This window comes from Heloderma suspectum, chromosome 5 (genome assembly GCF_057233095.1).
Source record: "Heloderma suspectum isolate Gila_16-S chromosome 5, 16-S_ref, whole genome shotgun sequence".
In the NCBI taxonomy this organism is placed as follows: domain Eukaryota; kingdom Metazoa; phylum Chordata; class Lepidosauria; order Squamata; family Helodermatidae; genus Heloderma; species Heloderma suspectum.
Window position 1 is genome coordinate 93,675,351 of NC_139462.1, and position 23,393 is coordinate 93,698,743.

The 23,393-nt window shown below is 44.3% G+C and overlaps 1 protein-coding gene across 1 annotated transcript in view; it reads left to right on the forward strand.

The window, feature by feature from the left end:
• Positions 1-23,393, forward strand: part of SGCZ (sarcoglycan zeta) — a 541,716-nt gene that overhangs the window by 412,538 nt on the left and 105,785 nt on the right. The window contains exon 5 of the mRNA XM_084856694.1: positions 5,925-6,012. Coding sequence (XP_084712820.1) covers positions 5,925-6,012 — 88 coding nt within the window. The remainder of the gene's footprint in view (positions 1-5,924; positions 6,013-23,393) is intronic.

The following is a 23,393-nucleotide window of genomic DNA, read 5'->3' on the forward strand; positions in this document are numbered from 1 at the left end:
TTATGTAAAGGAATAGGCTGCCATTTTCTTCAAAGGGTGTGGGCAGCCACATGCCACTTGCCGGGCGCCTACAGCTGACGGCTTGCGCTCCGCACCAAACGGGGTCAGGCAGCCAGCAGGGGTCTGTCGAGCAGTGCGCGCGGCAGGCCCAGGTAAGTTTGCCCATCCCTAATATTGATTCAGTTTGAAAATTATGTCATTATTTAAACTGACAAATTAAAGCATGAGAAACAGGTATTCATAACGGTTCCGACAATGTACATAGTTACACATTATCTTGTATTTGGTCATTCCAAAAAGGTTTGGAGTATTGCCCATTTTCTAACAACTGTAATGTCCGTCTGTCTACTTCCTCTAACATACAGTTTTAGTTGGTTTGATTACACCATCATACTGTAGATGATGAATCCGTTGTTGTGTTTCCAGATATGAGTGATTGCTATTTGGCTGCTATTAAAGGATGTACTGTCATTTCCAGATCATCAGAAGCAACTATATCTTTTAGATATCCAAGCACAACCACAAGTGAATCAAATGGTTTATCTGATATGCTCTATACTATACCAGTGATCTCCAAACATTTTTGATCATGCACCCATATCAGTAATTTTTTTAGCATGAATCCCCAATATATGTACATATATGTATGCATTTATAAATTGTATACATATTCTACTGTACTAATAGATTATGTATGTTAAAATAAAACATACACAAAAAATAGAAATTAAAAAGGAGATAAAGATGAAATAAACAATGTTTTTAAAATAATGTTTTTTATTTTATTTATTAACAGTACAAAAACCCTTTTTGCTCTCACTAAAAGAATATTAATATATATTTTTTTTTAGTGAGAGCAATGTGATTGAATATGCTTCGTTATTTTTTTAAAATCTCAGTTTAACACCTTGTGATACAGCAATTTGAAGGTCTGGTTTGAAGTTCAGTTTATTTTGATAGTTTTAATGGCTGTCATAGCTGACATAGCTGCATACATAGCACGTGCTTTCTTCTCGGCTTCATTCTGCCAAAGGAGAGTGGGAAGGGATAATCTCCTCCCTGCTCTCCTTCGGCAGGATGGCAGCTGCCCTGGTGCTGCAGCTAGGGATGGCATGGGCACCCAATTCAGTCTGGGAATCTAGTGGACCTGCTCCTGCCCACACCCCTGAGCCCCACTCACCGAGCCCCTGCTCGCCCCCTGCCTGTGCTCGACGAATGGCTTGCACTCATCCCGGCAGCCATGTTGAACATTGCGGTCACCATTTTCTGAGAAATGAAATGGCAATCGCGAAAATGCACAAATTTGTGTGCACGTAAAAATGCGCATTTTGCGAATGCGCATATTTGCATATGTGAAATGCGCATTTTGCAAATGCGCATATTTGTGTATGAGCGAAAATGCGTATTTTATGAAAATGCACATTTCCATACACTGTAATGTGTGCCTTCACAAAAATGCACATTTCACACTTGAGAATATGCACATTCGCAAAAATGCGCATTTTTGCACATACAAAAACATAGAATTTTGCGATTGCCATTTAATTTTTTTTAGAAATGGTGACCACTGAGCTCGATGAGGCTGCTGGGGTGAGTGTGGGCTGCTCGCCGAGAGTGGGAGTGTCTCGAGCGCAGTCTGGATACTAGCAAGTGGGGGCAGAGGCTGGGCAGGAGTCCAGATGGGGGTGAGTTTGCACTTCCCTGGCTGCAGCATCCTCTGCCATGCCTGGCAGAGATTGGTACAGTTGTTCTCGGAGGCCGTAGCAGAGGCAGGATAGGACAGGAGCCAAGAAAGAAATGCCATGGAACTTCCCTCTTGGCTCCCATCCCATCCTGCTGCCACTGCCACCACCACCATAATTGCACACAATGGCAGCTCATCAGGGCAGCGGGAGGCTGCTCAATTATCAGGCAGCTCATATACCCCAATGGATCGCCTTGTGCACTCCCTGGGGTGCACGTACCCCACTCTGGAGACCACTGTATTATACCATAACCAGTCATTTCTCAAATGTTTCTTAAAACTAGGGCTGTGCATTGCTTCAGTGCCGAATCCAAATACTGACGCGAAGCAGGCTGTTTTGGAAGTGCCTCAGTGAGATGAAAAGTGGATCAGACCAGCACCTCAGTTGCTTCAGAGATTTAGAGCTATTCTGATGCCTTCTGAAGCCCAGACAGCCTGTCTCTAAGTATGTCCACTTGTTAAAGATCAGCGAAGGGACGAGGAGGAGGACAGAGGGGTAATGGGACAGGAGGAGGGGGAGGGGGGAAATGGTGAGCCTTGGCAAATGGCAACTCTAGTTGCAAAATTAGGGCTGAACATAACCCAGCAGTCTCCAATCAGTGACAGTGCTAGAGGAGGGGGCAGGGAATACTGTATATTTTGGAGATCTGCGTTTGTTACTTTGTGTGATAGAGAGCTTGTTAGAGTTGGTTAGAGAGAGTTAGGGATGGTGGAGAATTCCACCATGGATTTCAGTGAGGCCAAATGCAAAAACCAGATTTCAGTGAGGCCAACCCCTCCCCCAAAAAACCCAGCTTACGCAAATGGCGGTAGCCGCCAACATTGGCGTACGCTGGGTTCCCCCCCCCCCCGCCGTGATAGGCTACGTAAATACTTACTTAGCCGATCACGGCCTTCGCAGGGACACAAATGGCATCCCTGCATTAGCCGTGATAGGCTACATAAGTATTTATGTAGCCTATCACGGCTATGAAGAGGAGGAAGTGAATGGCAGCCGCAGGACGGCCGCCATCCGCAAAGCAGGGCAGACAGGAGCAGGTAAGTGCTCCATTTCTCACGCCTTTTGTGGGTTGGGGGCGGTGGGGACTTCGTCCCGTGTGCCTTTCGTGAGTTGGGGGGGCAGGGGCTTGGTTCTGCGATGGATTTCGGGGGGCCGAATGCAGAGGCATTCAGCCTCACCATCATGGAATTCTCTGACATCCCTACCTACAGCAGAGCTTAAGGACAGTGACCACCTCCTAATCACCATTTAAACACCCAACTTCTCTGATTATCCCTTTATGACCTTCGGTTTGAGTTTCTGAGAACAGCACATTTTACCTGTGCCTAGCACAAAAACTGCTAGGTCAAACTGTCTGAGATTTGGCAGGTGAAATCACATCCTTGGGGGCTGACAGGTCCCCAAATTTCATGCATGTCTGTGAAAACAGTGAAAAGTTATAGTTCTTCGCTTTGAGAGATTTTGTTGAAAAAATCAAATTTTACCTGCAGCTAGCACAACAACTACTGGGACAAACTACCTCAAATTTGGCAGGTAGAATCATCTCAATGGGGGCTGCTAGGTATCCAAATTGCATGTATTTGTAATGAAAACTGGAAGCATTATGGCCATTTCTGTTTTCCAATGCAAGTCAATGGGAAAATGTCAAAGCGGGGGGTCCATGCACGGCCTTACTTAAAACTAATTTCCAGTAGGGTATAATGTGGAAAGTTCCAAAAATCATGAAAGCAAATTAACCCACCATTTTCAATACCTGCAGCATATGTCATATCCCCTAATGTGCATATTCTATTCAGTCTAGATGGAGTAAGGTACCATAATAAGTAACTGATTTTACTAAAAGAAAATAAAAATCCCTCAAATGTGTACACCATGTTACTTTTATATAGCCATAATCAGGTCCGAGCCTCATTTGGCCAGAAACGTGTGCTTTGAGGAATAATCCCATGGGGTCTGAAACTACAGCTGCCAACTTTTAAACCAGCCCCTGTAGCTTTCCCTGAAATATCAATTTGAGCTGCAACCATTAGGTTATAATGTTTAGTTCCATGCCAGTAAAATGTTCTTCTGCTGATTTCTGCATAGCAGACCTCTGTGAAAGGCACAGGTGCAGGTCAGCCCAATATTGCATCTCTTTATTTATTTTTGTCTGGTTGGCAACCCTTTCTGAAACATGGGGGTGGGGAAAATGCCCCCCCCAGTGTTTTCCTTGCATAAATCTGATAAAAAAAAAGGTAAAGGTGTCCCCAACCAGTCGTGTCCGACTCTAGGGTGCGGTGCTCATCCCCGTTTCTAAGCCGAAGAGCCAGCGCTGTCCGAAGACGCTTCCGTGGTCATGTGGCCGGCATGACTGTACACCGAGGTGCACGGAACGCTGTTACCTTTCCCGCCGAGGCGGTACCTATTTATCTACTTGCAATTTCTTGCTTTCGAACTGCTAGGTTGGCAGAAGCTGGGACTGAAGACGGGAGCTCACTCCGTCACGCAGCACTCGGGTCTCGAACTGCTGACCTGACGACCTTCCAGTCTGCAGTTCAGCGTCTTAACCACTAAGCCACTGCGGTCCCATAAATCTGATCCTTCCTGCTAAATAAAATATCTGATTTCTAAATGGATGATGCCACCAAATTTAATAATTAGTTGGCTCGTTAGTCGAATTGCATCCATTCTTAATGCTCACCTTTTTATCAAGCCAGAATTGATATATTAAGAACTTGTTATTAAGTTCAGGATTGAATGTGAGCTTTGAAGCATGCTCAATCTGCATCTAAATGATGCCATTTCTGCACATGCACAGAGTTGGTTGGTTTAACCCTTGAATAATCCAGTGCATCCACTGCTTCTTCCCTCATTGTCACTGCCACCATGGCTCAGACTCCATGAGGTGGAGGAGGAGAGGAACTCTGTAGGTCCATCTTCTTCTTGCCTCCATATACCAATGATGGCCAATGGTGAGCAAATCTCACATCATGCAGGCAGACCGCACAAAAGCATCCAACCAGGAAGGGTGGTGATGCATGATGTCATGCTGCGCTATGCATTTCCAAGATGCACTTAGATATTGTGCAAGCACAAAAACGTGTGTACACAAAATGAGAGATCATTTTAAGGCAGAACTCTTGTGTGAGCTAACATGAGTGAATTTGTTACTTTCTGAGGAAATAATGAATTCACCCAGGGTAAGGTCACCCATCACTAAGCAGAACACATTTGCAATATAAATATTCAGACAACAGAAAAAAGTGTAGCAACTCCCCTTAGCATATTGGGCTTATGTTGCTGAGGGATAGCTGTTTGGGGGAATCAATAATTCACAAGAGGGTAGTAAGGTATTTATCTATACTAGATAAGTGTTGGGCTAGGATTGGGAAGTTTACATTTCAGTCCCCAGCCATGTAATGTAATAGGTAAAAGTTTGGGGTGGGATCAAAACTCACCAGCATTCCTGTGGCCTCCACTGGTGGCCGCCAGCCACCAATTTCTTTTGTCACAAATCCTGGAGAAACATGCCAAAATCCTGCAAAAGGGGCCATGAAGTTGGGGAGGGGAGATTTCAGCCCAGCCTTACCAGCAGCTTAAGAATTCCTCAAACCCTGGATAACATTTTCAGTTTTTCACATTCACCTAAAAGTGAATTTTTCATATTTTATTACCAATAGATTTATCCTTGCAGCTGAGTAAACTGGAGTCAACCGTCCCTAACAATTTTCATTCAGCTCACATTCTGCTGTTTAGATTGTGATATCCCCACCCCTTGCACCCAATGCCAGGTTTTCCAGACATCTCAAACTCTTGCCACTCTCTCCAAAACACTTCACATGCCTTAATAGTCAATCTCTAACAGTAGCATCACCTTTAATGTTTGCAATGTGCCAGAAAAAGCTACTTTGGTTCCAGATTTAAACCCAAGTTATAGCTTTCCAAGTGGGCAGATTATAATGTCAGTTTGCAAGCCTTTTGCTCTGACACAGGGAGCAACTTCCAAATTAAAAATCCTGGAGTAGCTCAGAACTGAAATTCCATGTTGTGAATTTCAGGTGATTATTATAGCTGATATCCGCAAGATGTATGATTTTGATCCAGACCTTACCAACGTACTCGTGTGTTGACAGTTATAGCTTGACACTGCCTCTGTATTTTTTTTCCTTCTCATTTCCTTGTTTTATACATGTTTCCCAGGATAGCGCACTGGTCTTACAGTCTGACAGGAATGTTACAGTGAATGCAAGAAATCATGTGGGACAGTTAACAGGACAGCTGACTGTAGGTAAGTCTTATTCTCTATGAAGCTTTTTGTGTCTCATGTTAACATTGTCATCCCCTTTTCTTTTAAATTCTGTGATGTAACAGGAGGCAACAGATTAAGATTATCTAGGTAAATGCACTCCAAAAGTCATGATTCCCACAGAGCTGCAACTTTGGCAGAATTTATAACGGTTAAACAAAAGGAAAAGAACAAATAATCAGATAAAAAGAGACTTAACCCTATTTTGGAATCTTCTTGTAATTCAGCCTTTTTTGGCTGGCAGATTCATCTCCTCTATTTACAGAGTTCTTTCAGACTTTTAATCAGGTGAGTTATGAATTTTCATGGAACAGCTGTAGAACAAAATCTAGGGAAATTGTTTCCATATTTATTTCATGTACATATGTTATTCCATTTCTATGCCATCCAGTAGTTAAAAGTTCTCTGGACAATTCACAAAATCAAGCTTAATGCCATACAATGTAATGATATAATAAAACAATATAAAAAACTAAAAAAAGTTTAACACAACAACAGAATAAAACAACAGGAAAAACCAATAGCAATGCAATATCTGAAACCCACTAACACAGTTTCCAAAAAGTAGGGATGGCGGAGAATTTCTCCCCGAAACTTCGGGGGGCTGAGCGCCAATGTGTTCGGCCCCCCGAACAAGTTTCGGGGAGAAATTCTCCACACACCCCCGCACCCCGCACCCCCCCCCCGGGACGGGACTTACTTTTGCTGAATGTCCCTCCCGGCGGCGGGTCCGGCCGGCGGTTCGGCGGGTGTTCGTCCGGGGCGGGAGCGGCAGCCGGTCTTTTGACTGGCTGCCGCCGCCGCCATTCCAAGAAAAGAAAAAAAAAACGCCCCCATGATAGGCTACATGACGATTAACGTAGCCTATCACGGCTAGATTTGCAAAGTCAGCTGTGATAGGCTACGTTAATCGTCACGTAGCCTATCACGGGTGACTTTAAAAAAAAAAAAAGCGCGTATGGATAATGGCAGCCCCCATAGGGAGCCACCATTCCCGTTCCTTATTTGGTCGCTGTAGTCTACGTAAAGATTTACGTAGACTACGGCGAAAATAAGGGCAACGCTATTTGCGTTTGTTTTTTTTTTAAGTCACCCGTGATAGGCTACGTGACGATTAACGTAGCCTATCACAGCTGACTTTGCAGATCTAGCCATGATAGGCTACGTTAATCATCACGTAGCCTATCACGGGGGCGTTTTTTTAAAAAAAACAAAAACGTTTGAGTTCGCGGCCGGGCGAGGCGAGGCACTTCCTCCCCGGCCTGAATTTCGGCCAGGCGAGGCGGGAAGCCTCCCCCCCCCTGGCCTGAATTTTGGCTGGGCGAGGCGGGAAGCCTCCCCCCCCGGCCTGAACTTCGCGGGGGGAGCAGCGAAGCGCCTCCCCCCCACCGCGAAAAGCTTCGAGGACAGGTAAGTGAGTTTCGTCCACCCCTACCAAAAAGTGAATGACTAAAAAACTTGGGAGAATAAAACTGGCACCGAAAGACCACAATGTAGGTGTCAGGACAGCATATCTGATGAGATCATTTCACAACTGGGATGCCACCTCTGAAAAGGCCCTCTCCTTAGTACCCACCCACCTAACCTCATTTAGTGGGGGCACCTGGAGGAAGATCACTTGAAGATGATCGTAGGTTCTAGGCAGATATTTTTATTTCATTATTTATTTCTATACTGCCCAATAGCCAAATCTCTCTGGGAAGTTCACAAAAATATATATGGGAAGAGACGATGCTTCATGTAGCCTATCCCCAAGCCATTTTGGATTCTGAAGTACTTCTGAAGTACAATACCAGTACTTTGAGTTTGAATTGGGCTCAGAAATGGTGAACTGGAAGCCAGTTCTGATCATGAAGCACTGATGTAATATGATCAAATAGGCCAGTCCCCGTTAACAGTCTTGCTGCCCTGTGTTGGACTAAATTAAATTTCTGGAACATTTTCCAATGCTGCCCCACATACAATGCACTACGGTAATCCATATGGTAAACCATATTTGCTGATATCAGGGAATTTTCTTTTATGAGTATAAACAAATAGTGTGTGACCTTTTTTTTTTTTTTTAAGTGAGAGATCTCCTGAGCATGATCTTAGATACAATGGGAAGTATCCAATGGGGCTGCTGCAATTTTATGTAGTAAGCAACCTCTGGTGCAACACCGGTAGCATAAGCTGGTGTGACAGGTTTCCCCAGAAGACTCGTCAGGTGAGCTTATGTTATTAGCATTGTGTGTGACCACTACAGCAAATTGCGTTAAGTGCAGCAGACCCATTCGATACTGCCCTCGAGAAAATCGGAAACCACTGGACTGTATTTCTGCATATGGTGGGAATGCCTTGCTCTTCAAAAATATTAAAATTCCAATGTATACTTTAGATTGCATTGCAGGATTTATGCTTCCATGTTTAGTGTTTTGATACTGAAAATAATAGCATTTCCAAATGGCTTGCAAAGCTGCCACCTACATTCGCATTACTTGTGGCCAAAATAAAATCAGCTGTGCTCTGGAGACAACAGTCAATGGTTTCAGCTAAACGACGCTTTTGCACATTGGGGATATATGAGTGGCTGAGAACATAACTTTTGAACTCAAGGTTTTGCTTGCTGCAGCTCATTGAATAATACGTAGGGATGTCAGAGAATTCCGCCACAGATCTCAGTGAGGCCGAATGCCAGTGCATTCGGCCCCCTAAACTCCATGGAGGAATGGCCTGCCACCCCCCTGCCACCCGCGGATCCCCCCCAGGATGAGACTTACCTGGGGCAGATGTTCCGGATGGTGGCAGCGGCGGCAGCTGGTCTTCCGAATGGCTGCCGCCGCAGCCGCCGCCATTTGCAGTCTGTTTTTTTTTCCCATTTGTGATAGGCTACATAAAGACTTAGCAGATGCTATTTGCGTTCCCCCTTATTTTTGCCCTCTTAGTCTACATAAATATTTATGTAGACTAAGACGGCCAAAAATAAGGAACGCAAATGGCAGCGGCTGTAGCCGCCGCCATTTGCAAACACATTTTTTTTTTAAGCCAGACATGATAGGCTACGTATGTTTTTACGTAGCCTATCACAGCTGACTACAGGGATGGAAACGGTGGTGGTTATGGCCACCGCCATTTGCGTCCCTGCTAGCCAGCGGCCGGATGTCCGGCTGTTGGCGGAGCCAGATGGAGGCTCCGCGGAATCCATGCAGAGCGGAGCCGGCCGGCCAGGATTCCGGGGGGGGGAGGCACGGAATGCCTCCCCCCCAGCAAGGATTCCAGGGGGAGGGATGGAGCACCTCCCCCCCCAGCGGAACCCAGCAGAGCCAGGTAAGGGGGGTTTCGTACATCCCTACATACGTCACTGAGTGGGTGAAATACCAAGTGATGAACATGTATGTGTGAATCAGCCTGATTCCTTTCTCTCGGTAGAGTTTGGAGAATTCTTTGTTCTTCTCAGGTTCCACTCTCAGGGACACATTTTGCACATTCTATAAAGCTGAAATAGTTTAATATTTCCAGAGTGCCCACCCCACAATAGATACATTGTTTTTATTTTAAATTAAATTCTTTCAAATCTGTAGAAGGAAGGAAGAAAAAACCCAGAACTCTTGAACAGCAATATTTAAGTAATGACCTTCCTAGTGAGCATATGCCATACAGCATGTTCAGTTATTATTCAGGTTCAGTTGTTGTGGTTCCTAATGATTTCTGTCATAAATTGTCCTCTGATTTTGGGATAGTGTTCTTCTTTATGGCTATCATTTTAATGGGCCTACTGAAATGTCATCATGACATTTTCCTTAGAGGTCATGTGACAGATTAACCCTAGGCCTGCAATCTTTAGTTGATTGATCAGTTAGACTAATCAACTAAAGGCACAATCCTATACATGTTTTGACCAAAACAAAAGTCCTGTAACTCCCAACATTCTTCAGCTAGCCATGCTGGATGGGGAATCCTGGGAACTGTAGGACTATTTTCTGTCTAAACATGCATAGAATCTTCCCCTAAAAGCTTTTGATCCATTAAAAACATGTCCCCATACTATTGGGCAGTAGAATTATTTTCAATGTTGATTATTTTTAATTCATGTACTTACAAAAATTTTAGGTGGCAGGTGTGATTAGAAGATGGAGTTCTGCACTTCTAAGATGATGCCTACTGCAAATTTTGTGTTACAATTAGGGAGGTCGGAAGAATCCATTGGGGGGTGGGTGAGTTGGCTATCACTAAGCTTTCATCAGCTTGGCCTCCTGAACTTCAGCTAACTTTCTTGTGAGCTCACCTGACTCAATCCACATCAATCACAGTTTTCCATTTTCGGGGGGGGGGGTTGTTTTGTTTTCTTTACATAAATAGCAATTCAGGCAAACTGCAGCCAATTTGTGCAAATTACACAATTTACAGCCCAAATTTGCACAAATTATGCAAATTGCAGCTGCATTTTGTGCAAATTGCTATTTACATTTTTAACCCCCTGACCCCAGTTCCTGGATTTGGGGAAGAAGCCCCATGGCTCAGCTCACAAATGCAAACCAAGTAGGGGGCACCACAGAAATCTGGTGAGCCCCAAAAGGGCCAGATTTCCCAGTGATGGACATCCCTAATTACATCTAAAAACAAAGAAAATGCTCCCCCCCCACAACTTCAGAGCTCTTTTTTTAATATGGAAATGTGTACAGATTTAATTGATAAAAATTAATTAATAAATTAATTGATAAAAATGTATATGATCAATCAACTAACATTTCTTGAATAACACTTCAAAGGTTATTGAATAAACAGATAACATTAAAAAAGATGCTAAGTAAACTGTCCTCCCCCCCACCGCAACAGATTTCCTAAATCCAATTGTCCTCCTGATCCATGGGTATAAGCAGGACACTTGTTGCCATGTCCTCTTGAAGACTAAACAAGTAGAAATCTAATTTATCCAGGCTGCTATGTCTCTTGTAGGTTCTGGCCCTGGAAGATGCAAGAAGCAATGGTTCAGAAAAAATAGTGTTTCTAAGTCTGCCCCTAGTCTTCAAGTGTCTCACTCTCAACTGCCACTTAAGACAATAGCTTAAAACTATAGCTTAAGATAATGGCCACATTCACATAAAATGATAAGCCAGAATTCTAGAGAATCCTGGCTTATAATTCATGAGCAAGTGTACTGATACAAGCTGCTTGATCACTCCCACGGGTCTCTTCCATGGGGGCCAACCAACCAGGAAGTCACCAGGAGGAAAAAAAAGTGTCCTGTTACACCTGAAACAGACTCCCGGTTTGTCACTCCCCTAACAAGCCGTAGCTTTAAGCTGGTTTACAAATACTGGCTTGTTTGGGAGTAACGAGCTTGGAGTCAGGTTTAGATGTAACACTAAGCTAGGGATGTACAAATGTCACTTACCTTTTCGAAGGGTGACATTCGTGGGGGGGAGGTGCTCCGTCCCTCCCCCCGAAATTCTGGCCGGGGGGGGAGGCGCTCCGTCCCTCCCACCGAAATTCTGGCCGGAGGGGAGGCGCTCCATCCCTCCCCCCCGAATCCTGGCCGGCCGGCTCCGCTCTGCGTCCCTGCAGTCAGCCGTGATAGGCTACGTAAATGTTTACGTTATCACGGCTGATTTTTAAAAAACAACAACGCGCATCTGCAAATGGCGGCGCCCATGGGCGCCGCCATTTGCGTTCCTTATTTTGGCACGTCTTAGTCTACGTAAACATTTATGTAGACTAAGACGGCGAAAATAAGGGGAACGCAAATAGCGTAGACGCTACGCTATTTGTGTTCCCCTTATTTTCGCCATCTTAGTCTACGTAAATGTTTACGTAGACTAAGACATGCCAAAATAAGGAATGCAAATGGCAGCGCCCAAGGGTGCTGCCATTTGCATATGTGCGTTTTTTTTCTTTTAAATCAGCTGTGATAGGCTACGTAAACATTTACGTAGCCTATCACAGTGTTTTTAAAAAATCTAGCCGTGATAGGCTACGTAAATCTTTACATAGCCTATCACATTTTTTTGTTTTGTTTTGTTTTTAACTGGAAATGGCAGTGGCGGCAGCCAGTCAGAAGACCGGCCGCCGCCACCGCACCGCCGCCGGAGCCGCCGCCAGAGCTGCCGCCAGGAAGATCCGCCCAAGGTAAGTCCCGTCCCGGGGGGGTGGGGGGGACAGACCGTTCCGCCACTGATTTCGGGGGGTTGAATGCGCTGGTATTCGGCCTCCCCGAGATCCATGGCGGAATTCTCTGACATCCCTACACTAAGCTTTTTTTTCTTGCTGGTGAATTCCTGGTTATTGACGCCACTCCACTGATAAGAGGAGCCAAGCAGAATCCACACTTGCTCATGGATGATAAGCCAGGGGATGGGCAAATGAGCAACGTTTGAGCTTGCTGAGGTTCTCCATTTTCTACTGTGATGCTTGTCTTGACTCGTTCTTATTCCTGAATGCAAGGGGTTTTTTTGGGGGGGGGTTACATTTCGACCTAGAAAAGTGTACATTTCTGAACAGGAAAAAGTCACATTTTTCCAAGCATGCACCCAAATGTGCCCCCCCACACACACACACACAGATTTATGAAAGCCTGAAAAAGCTCCCTTTGTGTGTGTGTGTGTGGGGGGGGGAATTAAAGTGTGCATTTTTAAAAAAGGATGCAACTTGCAAATGCGATCACAAGCTCAACAATGTGGGTTTTCTCAAAAACTGCGACCGCATCACATTCGGAGTTGTGAGCAGAGCATTTTCATCTATTTTTCAAACAGAATCTAAATACTCGTACGTCCCTCGATACTTCAGAATTCTGGCTTGTCTTGTGTGAATGTGGCCAATGCCTGTATATGTAGGACTAAAGCTGGGGAGCAGTGTCTTGATCCTGCTGTATTAATGAGTGCTTTCCTATTCCAAAGAGTATCCATTTGCATCATTGGGTAGAATACCTATATGAGTACCTCTAAGCTGCTCCTACATGTCTCGTAGGATTAAGGAAAAGGGCTTGTAGAGTAGATACCATGGCTTTCCAGAAGGTATGGATCCTGCCACCTACTATTTGATGAATGTATCACTGAATTGTCCCCCTTCGTTTTGAAGGGAGCGTTATTTCATTCAGACAGTTGTTATACTTGATGCATGGCAATGTAATATGCAAAGACATGCCATCTGTGATGATTGCCCTAAATGGCGATGTCAAAGGTAGCCAGACTAGCTAGCAGATACTAAAGGACAGGAATTAAGCAAACATCTGTCCTCACCATATTGTACTTGCCCATGCATTTCAAAACACGCCTCCAGCTGCTCCTGGTAAATACATTATTTAAACCTTTAGCCTCAGCAGTGTTTAAAGTTGGGTTTTCTCTGGCACTCAGTTGAATTTGATTCAGGAAAGTGATCTGAAATTTTAGCTGAAGATATGGCAATTTGTGCAGTAGCTCTGTAAGTGGAGAAATGTGCATTGAGACCACAGTCCAGTCTGCTCGTCGATGTGGCATTTGAGCTTAATTCTATAAACATTTCAAGTGCCTTAAGGAAACATATGTTCTTCTGTTAGTCATTATGGCAGACACCTGTGAACTATTTAATTAGTCTACACCATTAGTGCAGATTCTAAGTTTACTAATTGAAATACATTGTATTTGCATTCCATTCTACTTACCTTATTTTCTAGTTTTGGTGAAAGCTCCACAGGGCCAGTCAGTAGAGTATATTTAAGTATTTATTTATTTATTTATTTAGAGTATTTTTATCCTGCTCCTCAGCTTGCAAATAATCATTTCCCCCCCAAAGAGGGATATCTCAAAGTGGCTTGCATGACATAAAAAGTATTAAAAGACATTTACCACACACTAAAAGCAGCAGCACAAAGACCACAAAAGCACAAAGAACCAAAACTAACAGTCAATAAATAACACCGAGCAACAGCAGAGTCAGATGTTTGTTTAAAGAGAAATGTCTTCACGTCCTGGCAGAACATCGATGAAGAGGAAGATGCCTTAACCTCTTGGGGTGGGAAGTGCCACACCTGAGGCACTGCGACGGGAAAGCTCCCTTGCCCTTTGCCATGAAGCCTGCATTTGAAGCCAATGGCACAGGCAAGAGGGATGTAGCAGCTGTTCATGAAGGATAGACAGCTTCACATGGGAGAAGATGGTCCTTCAAGTACCCAGGTCCCAACCTGCTTAAGGCTTTGAAGGTGATAGCCAGCATCTGAAATTGCACTTGGAACTGAACTGGCAGCTAGTGCAACTGATAAGGGTCACATAATCCCACCACTTAGACCCAGCCAAAAACCTAGCAGTAGCATTCAGCACTCATTGAAGTTTCCAAGTAATTTTCAAGGGCAGCCCCATGTAAATTTTGTTACGGTAGTCCAGTTAAGATATAACTAAGGCATGCATGGCCATTGCAATGGCATAAAGCCCTCACAGCTGTCAGTGCACATCTGGAGAGGGGGCATGCATAGCAATATGTAGGATTGAGAAATATCATATAGCGCTTTGAGAGTGTTCAAAGCACATCACATCCATTGGCACAATTACAAGTGGGACTTGCCACAAAATTTTGCAGTGCTGCTGTTGTTTGCCTTCTTTCAGAATACTCAATTCCATAATCCCTCCCTCTTCCTTATTTTCTGTTTTTTCACCCAATTGTCAGTCAGCATTCTGTGCTCAATGAGTATACACAGTCCTCATTGGGTTCTTTTTTTGGAGGCAGGGGGAAGGTTGCCCCCTTACATATTTAAAAAGTTTTTTTGTACTTCTGCAAACCATGGGTTCCCCCCAAGATTGGTAATACCTCTGTCTTGTGCGAGGATGGTGTTGTTTTGGCTACATAAGGATCCACAATCCAAGGATCAGTCTACTCTTAGTTTATGAGGTCCTTATGATTATAGATGTTGTTTTATATAATCTGTCTGTCCATAGATGAACTGATCTTCCTTGAGTGTGTCCAGTTCTCTTTTTAATGTCTGTCTGTGGTAATGCTTCTTATCTCATCTTGTGGCAGTGAATTCCATAGCATGATTATGCATTATGTAAAGAAGTGAACAATCCTATGAATAAACCTTTTTGTTCCCTGTATGTTTTCATTTGGGTTAAAGAGAAAGGCATGTGTTAGACGTGATAGATTGTATGGAGGGGGAAAGTAAGACTGACAGATGGACATTCCAGAGAGGACACAAGACTGGAGGCAGATGGGCATTGGTAGCTACAACCTAGTGTCTGTCATCATGAGGTGACACAAAAGTAAGAGGTCAATAGGTCTTATATTTATGACTCAATGTGCATATGGATTGATCTTTGCAGTGAGCTTGACCAGTTAGCAGATCTGCAGTGAGTTGGGCCAGTTAGCGTTTTTTCCATGTTTTTTATTTGCACAAATTGTGCAAAGTACAGCCACAATTTGCACAAATTATGCAATTTTCAGCCACAATTTGCACAAATTGCAGCTGTCACCCCCCAAAAAATATGGAAGAAGTCCCCAGAGATTGGGAAAAACCTGCAGCTTGGCTCACAAATGAAAGCAGAGTTAGGCAATGAACAGAAGTCTATCGAGCTCAAAAGGCTACAGATTTCCAAGCAACAGACATCCCTAGCAAATAGCAAGTTGTGGCCAAACATCCCAAGGCTTATGCTTCTCAGTTTAAAATAATCTATGCAAGAGGCTGGTGATCAAAATTTAGACTACAATTTAAAAGCATATATCTTATTAAAGGTAGATAAAGCTCTAACTAAAGTGTTAGTGTTTGCTGAATCAATGAAAGAAGTGGACTTGGGCAGAAAGTCCAAGGGAAAGTGTGAAGCATGGATGCATGGAAGCTAAATTGTTAGTGAGCACAATATGTGAGCGTCTAGAAGGTTTTTTCAACTGGCATAGCAAGACATTAAGGCTCAGGCCTTAACTTACAATTTTTGGTGCATGAGAAAATTGTGAAGTGCTTTAAATCTTCTTTTACATCAGGGTAGGCAACTTCAGGAGTTCCATGGGCTATTTCTGCCCACCCCAATAGGCTGTACTCCTACTGCCGCTGCTGAGTTCAGTCGTGGTGGCAAAAAAAACCCACAGTGGTTTACTACTGATTTTTGGTGGCAAACTGCTACAGAACATTCAAACGGCCAAATTTAGCTTGAAATCTTTTAGCTAAATTTGGTCATTTGAGCTTTACATCACAGTGTGCCACTATAATTCAGGAACAAACTGCCATTTTTTTTGCTGCAGTGAATTTCAGTGGTGCGATGGTGGGGGTTGCAGGGGCGCATGCAAGCGCATGGGCTGTGCTGCCCACCCCTCTCTGAAAGCAAAGCTTTTTTTGATTCTCAAATTTTAATTGGAATATGAGTCACTCTAACCATTTGAGAAAGGCAAATGCCTAAAGTATTTTCCATGGATAAATAATCCAGTGTGGGTTAGGATTAAAAACCACTTAGAAATGTTATTATATTAAGCTGTATATAAGTATGGCCAATAAATAAATGAGTAAAAATGCCAGATGGCAATGCCTTGGGACTCTGAAATATTTGGTTACTATGCTCAGATCTGTTATGACTATATATGCAAGCATCATCCATTTCACTGTTGGGTGATGGCAAGCCACCTGTTATTTAAATGGTACACTGTAAATAGATAGGTTTGAGTATTTTTTTAATAACAGGAAAGCCCTGTCTGTTATCACCATCGTTGTCCTGATGTTATCACGGAGAAAATTGCAGATGCAGCTTCTGTCTGTGCTGTTTCCTCGGGTTGTGCTATTAGGGAAGTGAGGTGGGGGCAATGGGTGGGCACCCAGGTAGATATAAAATCTGGGGAAGAATATGTGATGGTTGTGTGTGTATTAGCAATAAAAGCATAAGAAAGTGTGTTAAGAAGCCTTCAGTTTGTGTTATGAAAGACTGACTAGTTTATAGGTCTGTTATAAAAGTCACAATAATGCAGAGATTAGTTTCAGTGGCTGAGCAGAATGGGCACAGAGGACTTGCGTAGCATAACAATGCGCTTGTGAGTGAGGCATTGATCATTGTGCTTAAAATGAAGGAAGGGAAAGCATTTTAATGCTATGCATGCCACATTTTTCACATCATACAATTGGACCACTGAATTTAAAAAGTTTTCCATTGCACAGCAGTCCATGGTATTCAACAGGCAGTACTTAAAGCCATGTTCTGAACATCACATGACATATGTCAGCAGGTGAGTCCTATTGAAGACAAGATGGCATGGGGAACCCAAAACTTTTCCATAATTTGTAGTCGTGACTTTGTGTATTCTGCACCAAATACATCTGGAAAACTGTGCTTATAAAGATAGATTGGGTTACCTACTGAACATATGGGCATCTGCTTAGTTTTATGGAATCTTTCCAGCCTCCATAATTCTGCATTTTCACTAGTGTTGAGATGATAGATTAGATAGATAGATAGATAGATAGATAGATAGATAGATAGATAGATAGAGATAGATAGATAGATAGATAGATAGATAGATAGGAAAGAGTGGTGACAGAAAGATAAGGGAAGGAAAGCAGTATTATAGAGAGGTACTCTGCCTTAATCCCAGTCCTTATATAAGACCAAGTCCCCTGATCACCAGGGGTCCCAGTTTGCACTGCTGTGTGGGTGCCAAGCCAGGAAGGCTCTAAAGGAGAGGGTCCGAGGTTGCGGCCAGCTGCTCATGGACGTGCCTCCTGAAGCCCAACCAGTGGCACTAGCTGTGCTGGAAGGGGGCAGGGATGAAGAACAACCTGGAGGGATAGGTTTTCCCTCTGCTCCGCTCCTTGGCTGTGTCAAGGGGCCGTGGCCCAGGCCTCCTCCTCACTCTGGTGCTTCAGACTTGCCCAACCCACCCTGCCCTATATAAGGTTGCTTATTGGTGTGTACTGGTGTTAGCTGCTGGTTGACAGGGCTGGGAAGGAATTTTACCTGGGAACCAATTGGCTCATTTCATAGGGTTTTTGTCTTCCTCATAGCAGTGTAAGTTGGCTGAAAGGGTAACTGTTAAGCATCATTGTCACAGCTTTAGTGCAGATGGCATTGGGCTGGATCCAAGTCAAGGGGAAAGGGGGTACACATCCCACTCCCCAGTGGAAGGCCATCCCTGGGGGTGGGCCACAGGTTTCCAGCCCAACTGGGGGCTGGCATGCCAGTGCCACTTCCAGGAGCGCAGGGGGGAAACATGTAAATGGCCCATGCTGTGGCATGGCCAACCCCATGCACTGGCCCAAACCTCCATTTTAGGGCCACCCAGCAATCCAGCTGGGATGTGAACCAGTCGGCAGGCAAGCTGGCCGATGATTGGATCCAGCCCCATACCACGTCAAACTCTATGTTGTAACCAATAAAGTTGTGGCCAGTTTATAACCCAGCACTGCTTCTGTATGGATATTGGTAGATCTTCCTGGGGCAGCCACTCAATAAGTGCTCCGGACACAAGGCTTTTATTGAACAAGTTTGCATATAGTTCTATGTAGGGATTGCACAGGCACCTGATTCCGTCTGAGAATCTGGCAGACCCCCCCTCCCCATGCCCCCAAGCTGTGCTCGCTGAGGCTCTGTCCCCACTCACCCCTTGCCCGCACTCACTAAGATGCCTGCGCTCACCTGGGTGGCGGCAGCGATCTCCGCAATTGATGTTTTTTGAAAAATAAAATGGTTATCACAAAAAAGTGCATATTTGCAGATATGCAAAATGGGGCCATGAATTGCCCATATAGGCAAGATTACAGGGATTTGCTTGCCTGTAATCTTGTGTGTATTGGGTGTTCATGGCCCCATTTTGCATATACTCAGATGTGTGCATTTGCAAAAATGTGCATACTCAAGTATATGCAAATATGTGCATTTTCACAGATACACATATTCATGTATATGCAAAATGGAGCCATGAATAGCTGATATATGAAAGATTACAGGCAAGCAAATGCCTGTAATCTTGCATATATGGGCAATTCACAGCCCTGTTTTGCATATATGCAAATATGTGCATTTTCACGAATGCCATTTTATTTTTCAGAAAAGGCTAACCTGCCCATCCCTAGTTATATGATGCAGTTCAATAATCTATGAAATCCAAAGCTTAAATCCTTCCTGTGCCATCAACTCAAAAGTGCTGAAAAGTAAAACACTTTCATTTCCCCCCGCCCTCTGCTTTCTTGCTCATTCTGCACTATGGAAATATGACGCTCTTGTACAAGATTTTTGTTTTGTTTCAGTATTACAAAAGTAAACAAACCCTGTGTGTGATGTATACAGGAGGAATACAGAGGAATGCTTTACCTGTTGCTATCCTGCATTGAGCAGGGGGGTGGACCAGATGACTTTAAAAGACCCTTTTAACTCTTATCATTCTATATGTGGGCATTTTCTGGGCATTTTAGCACACTTCAAAATGAAATACTGGGCTGGAGCCACCCACCTTTAAAAAACACACACACACACACTTTCTAGCATGCTTCTGAGGCCCATGTGTGGCCCAGAGGCACTCTTTGAAATAAAGATGGCACTGGATGCTGATTCTTCACTCTGCATCATGCCAGCCTCCATGCTAACTTTTTAACATTTTTAAAAATGGGAAGAGACAGGAAGCCTGGTAGGTGCCAAGGGGGGTATTTGCAGGCACCACGTTGAAGACCTCAGACATAGCTGATGCTCTGATAACAGAACTTGCACTTAGGGCACAATCCTATGCATATTTAGACAGAAAAAGTTCTACAATTCCCAGCAAGCCCCAGCCAGCTGTGCTGGCTGAGGAATACTGGGAGTTGTAAGACTTTTTCTGTCTAAACATGCACAGGATTGTGCCCTTAATATGTTAGAAGTTATGAATTGCATATGAATTAGGAAGACAACCCAATCAAAGGGGGGATCAATCCTGGTTGTGTTATAGAGCAATAATGTATAATAAAAGAAGCAGGCATCTGCTCTAATGTTGTAGTCCCACACTCATGTTGTAGTCAACACAGTAAGCTGCTTCTAGAAAATGCTTAAATGAGGATAAGTACTTTATTTTTCTAGTTACAGAGACTTCAAGAATGAGAAAGCAAATGTTATTCAGGTGGTTTAGTGTGCCGCTCCCAAAGATGACCTGTTAAATTGCTTGTTTCATGTATATTAACTGCTAATGTTCCACTGCTAAGGCAGATGCTTGTGCCTGTCATGAAATTCACAAAGCTGCTGATGGGTGCTAACTACAGTAAAATTCTTTGCAGCATCTGGCTCTCTAACCAGTCTCTGACAAGACATTAAATTTTTATTTTTGCTCTCTCCCCACCCTTTTTGACATTCAGACATCTCATTATTTTTTGTAAAACTATAGCCTGCATGCAAACTGGATGAGAAGGTCACTAAAGAGTGCGAGTAAATTTAGTGGCACATTACAAGTTAGGTTATTTCAAGAAAATGTGTTGCCATTTTCCAACATAAACTTTCAGCTGTGTTTTCACTGGCAAATAGCAATATGTGATGTTAAAGCTGTACCAAAGGGACATCCATCATTACAAAATGGATCGTATTTATTATATCTATAATGCCATATCTCTGGAGGGTGATATTCAGGCATTTGGGCAGGGATGGGTGAATGAGCAATGCCTTGCCACCCTTCTCATACCCAGTTCCCATTCACAGTTGTGACAATGGCTCGCTCTGCATGGACGGTGATCAAATGGGAGATTTGCTCAAGTTTCCTCAAATTTGGGCAGATTTCCTAATTTGCACAACTTTCCTCCATAGCCTAAGGTGGGTTAATTCAGTCTAAGGAGGAAATGTGTACAAATTAGGAATTCTGCACATATCACACTTGGAATTGGGAATGAGATGAACATGAGCATGTGTTCAACAATGCATGAATATTTCCAGCAGACACATGTGTGCTCTCTTTTGGCATTTCAAACAGGGCAGACTTACATGTTTTGCAAGCAAAAACAAAATTCTCATATATCCCCATGTTTGGGTGGTATAATTCAACTATTAGGGATGTATGGATTGTGTAAAATCCATTCCGTCTGTTTCACGGATTGTCAGGCACCATTCATTCCGTCATCCGCCCACTGACGGAATCAGATTTTTTTGTTTCCAAATTTACGCAAATGCACATTTGTGCAAATTCACACTTGCAAAAATGCACCAATTCCCCCAAAGTGCACATTTTCATACTTTAGCCTACGGGGGAAATAGGCATTTTTGGCCAAGTTTTTTATTTTGCATATTTTTCTACAACAACATTTGTGTAAAATTCAGGAAGGTCAGAAAACTGATCTACAAGTCCACAGAATTCACCCAACAGGGGGGAAAGCCAGCAGAATGCTCAAGTCAGATTCATGAAAATCCAACCTTGTTTGGTTCCATTGTGGGTTTCTCCAACATCTCTAACTAAAATCTTTCCCTGACATAATGACATCTGTCAGCTGAACAGATTCTCCCTCCTCCCCTGCAACCCTCAACTCCCCTCCTGAAATCTGCTCTGGAGGGTTGGGAGACCCTCTGAAGCAACTGAGGAGGTGGGAGAGACAGGGGCTTCAGCAGGGAGAAAAGGAAAGGAACATCAGCAGAAGTTTGCTCTCACAACATTGGTTATCACCCTTTGGTTGTATATTATGTATTTTATGTTACTGGGCCCTGTGGTGGAAGTGGGTGGAAACAGACATGTACAGTTGGGGTGTGTAGATTCCCCACTGTCTGTTCTGGTAGGAAATCCATGGGGGGGGAAGGTGATCCATTCCTCCCTCCCCCCCCCCCCCGGAATCCTCCAGAGCAGCTCCACTCCATGAGGATTCTGTCGGGGGAGGAAACGGCTTGGGGACTGCTTACCTTCCCTCCTGCTGGCCAGATCCATTTGTCTCCTCCCTGCCGATTGCCATGTCTTTAAAAAACAAAAATGGCTATCGGCAGGATGAGCCCATAGACTTAGATGCAAATAGAGCATCTAACCCACAGGGCTTAGATGAATCTTGCATCTAAGTCTATGTGTCCATAGGCTTATATGCAAGATTCATGGCTCTATTTTGCATATAAGTCTATGGGCACATCCTGCCAATCGCCATTTAAAAAAAAAAAAAGACATGGTGATTGGCAGGGACAGGGAGGAGGCGAACGGCTCTGGCTGGCAAGAAGCAGCCAAATGCTGTTCTGCCTCCAGTCCTCCTGGAGTGGAGGTAAGTGGTCCCGATTCACTGTGGATCCTGAGGCTGGATTCCAAAGAATCCAGCCTCATTTGAATCCACTAGGGATGGCGGAGAATTCCGCCACAGATTTCAGTGAGGCTGAATGCACTGGCATTTGGCCCCCTGAAACCCATGGCGGAACAGCCTCCCACCCCCGGCCCCCCGCGGAATCCCCCCCAGGATGAAGCTTACCTGGAGCGGATGTTCCAGCAGCAGTGGCTCCAGCGGCGGCTCCGGTGGTGGCTCCGGCGGTGGCAGCTGGTCTCTCGGCCGGCTGCTGCCGACTCAAATGGCGGCCACTGTAGCGGCCGCCATTTGTGACCAGCCAGGCTGCCATGATAGGCTATGTAAATATTTACGTAGCCTATCACGGCAAAGAGCAGGGGCGCCAACGGCGGCCTCTACACCATTTGTGCCGCTGCTCTTTCCGTGATAGGCTACGTAAGTATTTACGTAGCCTATCACGGAAAGAGCAGCAGCGCAAACAGCGTAGCGGCTGCCATTTGCACCCCTGCTCTTTGCCGTGATAGGCTACGTAAGTATTATCACAGCAGCCTGCTGGACGCAAATGGCGGCCTCTACTGCAGCCGCCATTTGCATCCGCAGCAGCCGGCCGTGGCCAGAACTCCGGCTGCGGACAGCCCTGGCTGGTGGCTCCATGGAGCTGCCATGGAGCAAAGCCGGCCCAGGGAGGATTCCAGGGGGAGGGATGGAGCGCCTCCCCCCCCACTGCGAATCCAAGCTGCGAAAAGGTAAGTGTAACATCCCTAGAATCCGCAGCAGATTTCTCTGATGTCCCTAATGTACAGAATAGTAGGGATGGGAGAATCAGCAAGACTCAGTCTTAATGGTTCTCTGAGTTCCACCTAAAAGCTTGTTCCCAAATGTGAGCATTTTTGTGGTTTCTGTTGAAAGGAGAAAATGCATTTAGGTGCACATTTTTAAGGCATGTACCCAAATGCATACTTTCTCCCCATTGACCAAGGCATGAAAATGCATTTTTTCCCAGCATGCACATTTTTAAAGTGCACATTTTTCTAAAATATGTGTTTTGCAATGCCATCTCCATCTTAGGAATATGCGAGCTCTGACTGAAAAATGTGCTCATATTTGGGGGTGCGAACTGAGCAAGTTCTACTTTTAAACAAATGCAAATGAAATTCTTCTCACACATCCCTACAGAATAGCGACCAAATATTGCTGGAGTGCCAGCAAATGACGACATCCACATTCATCATTAAACCTAAATATCTCT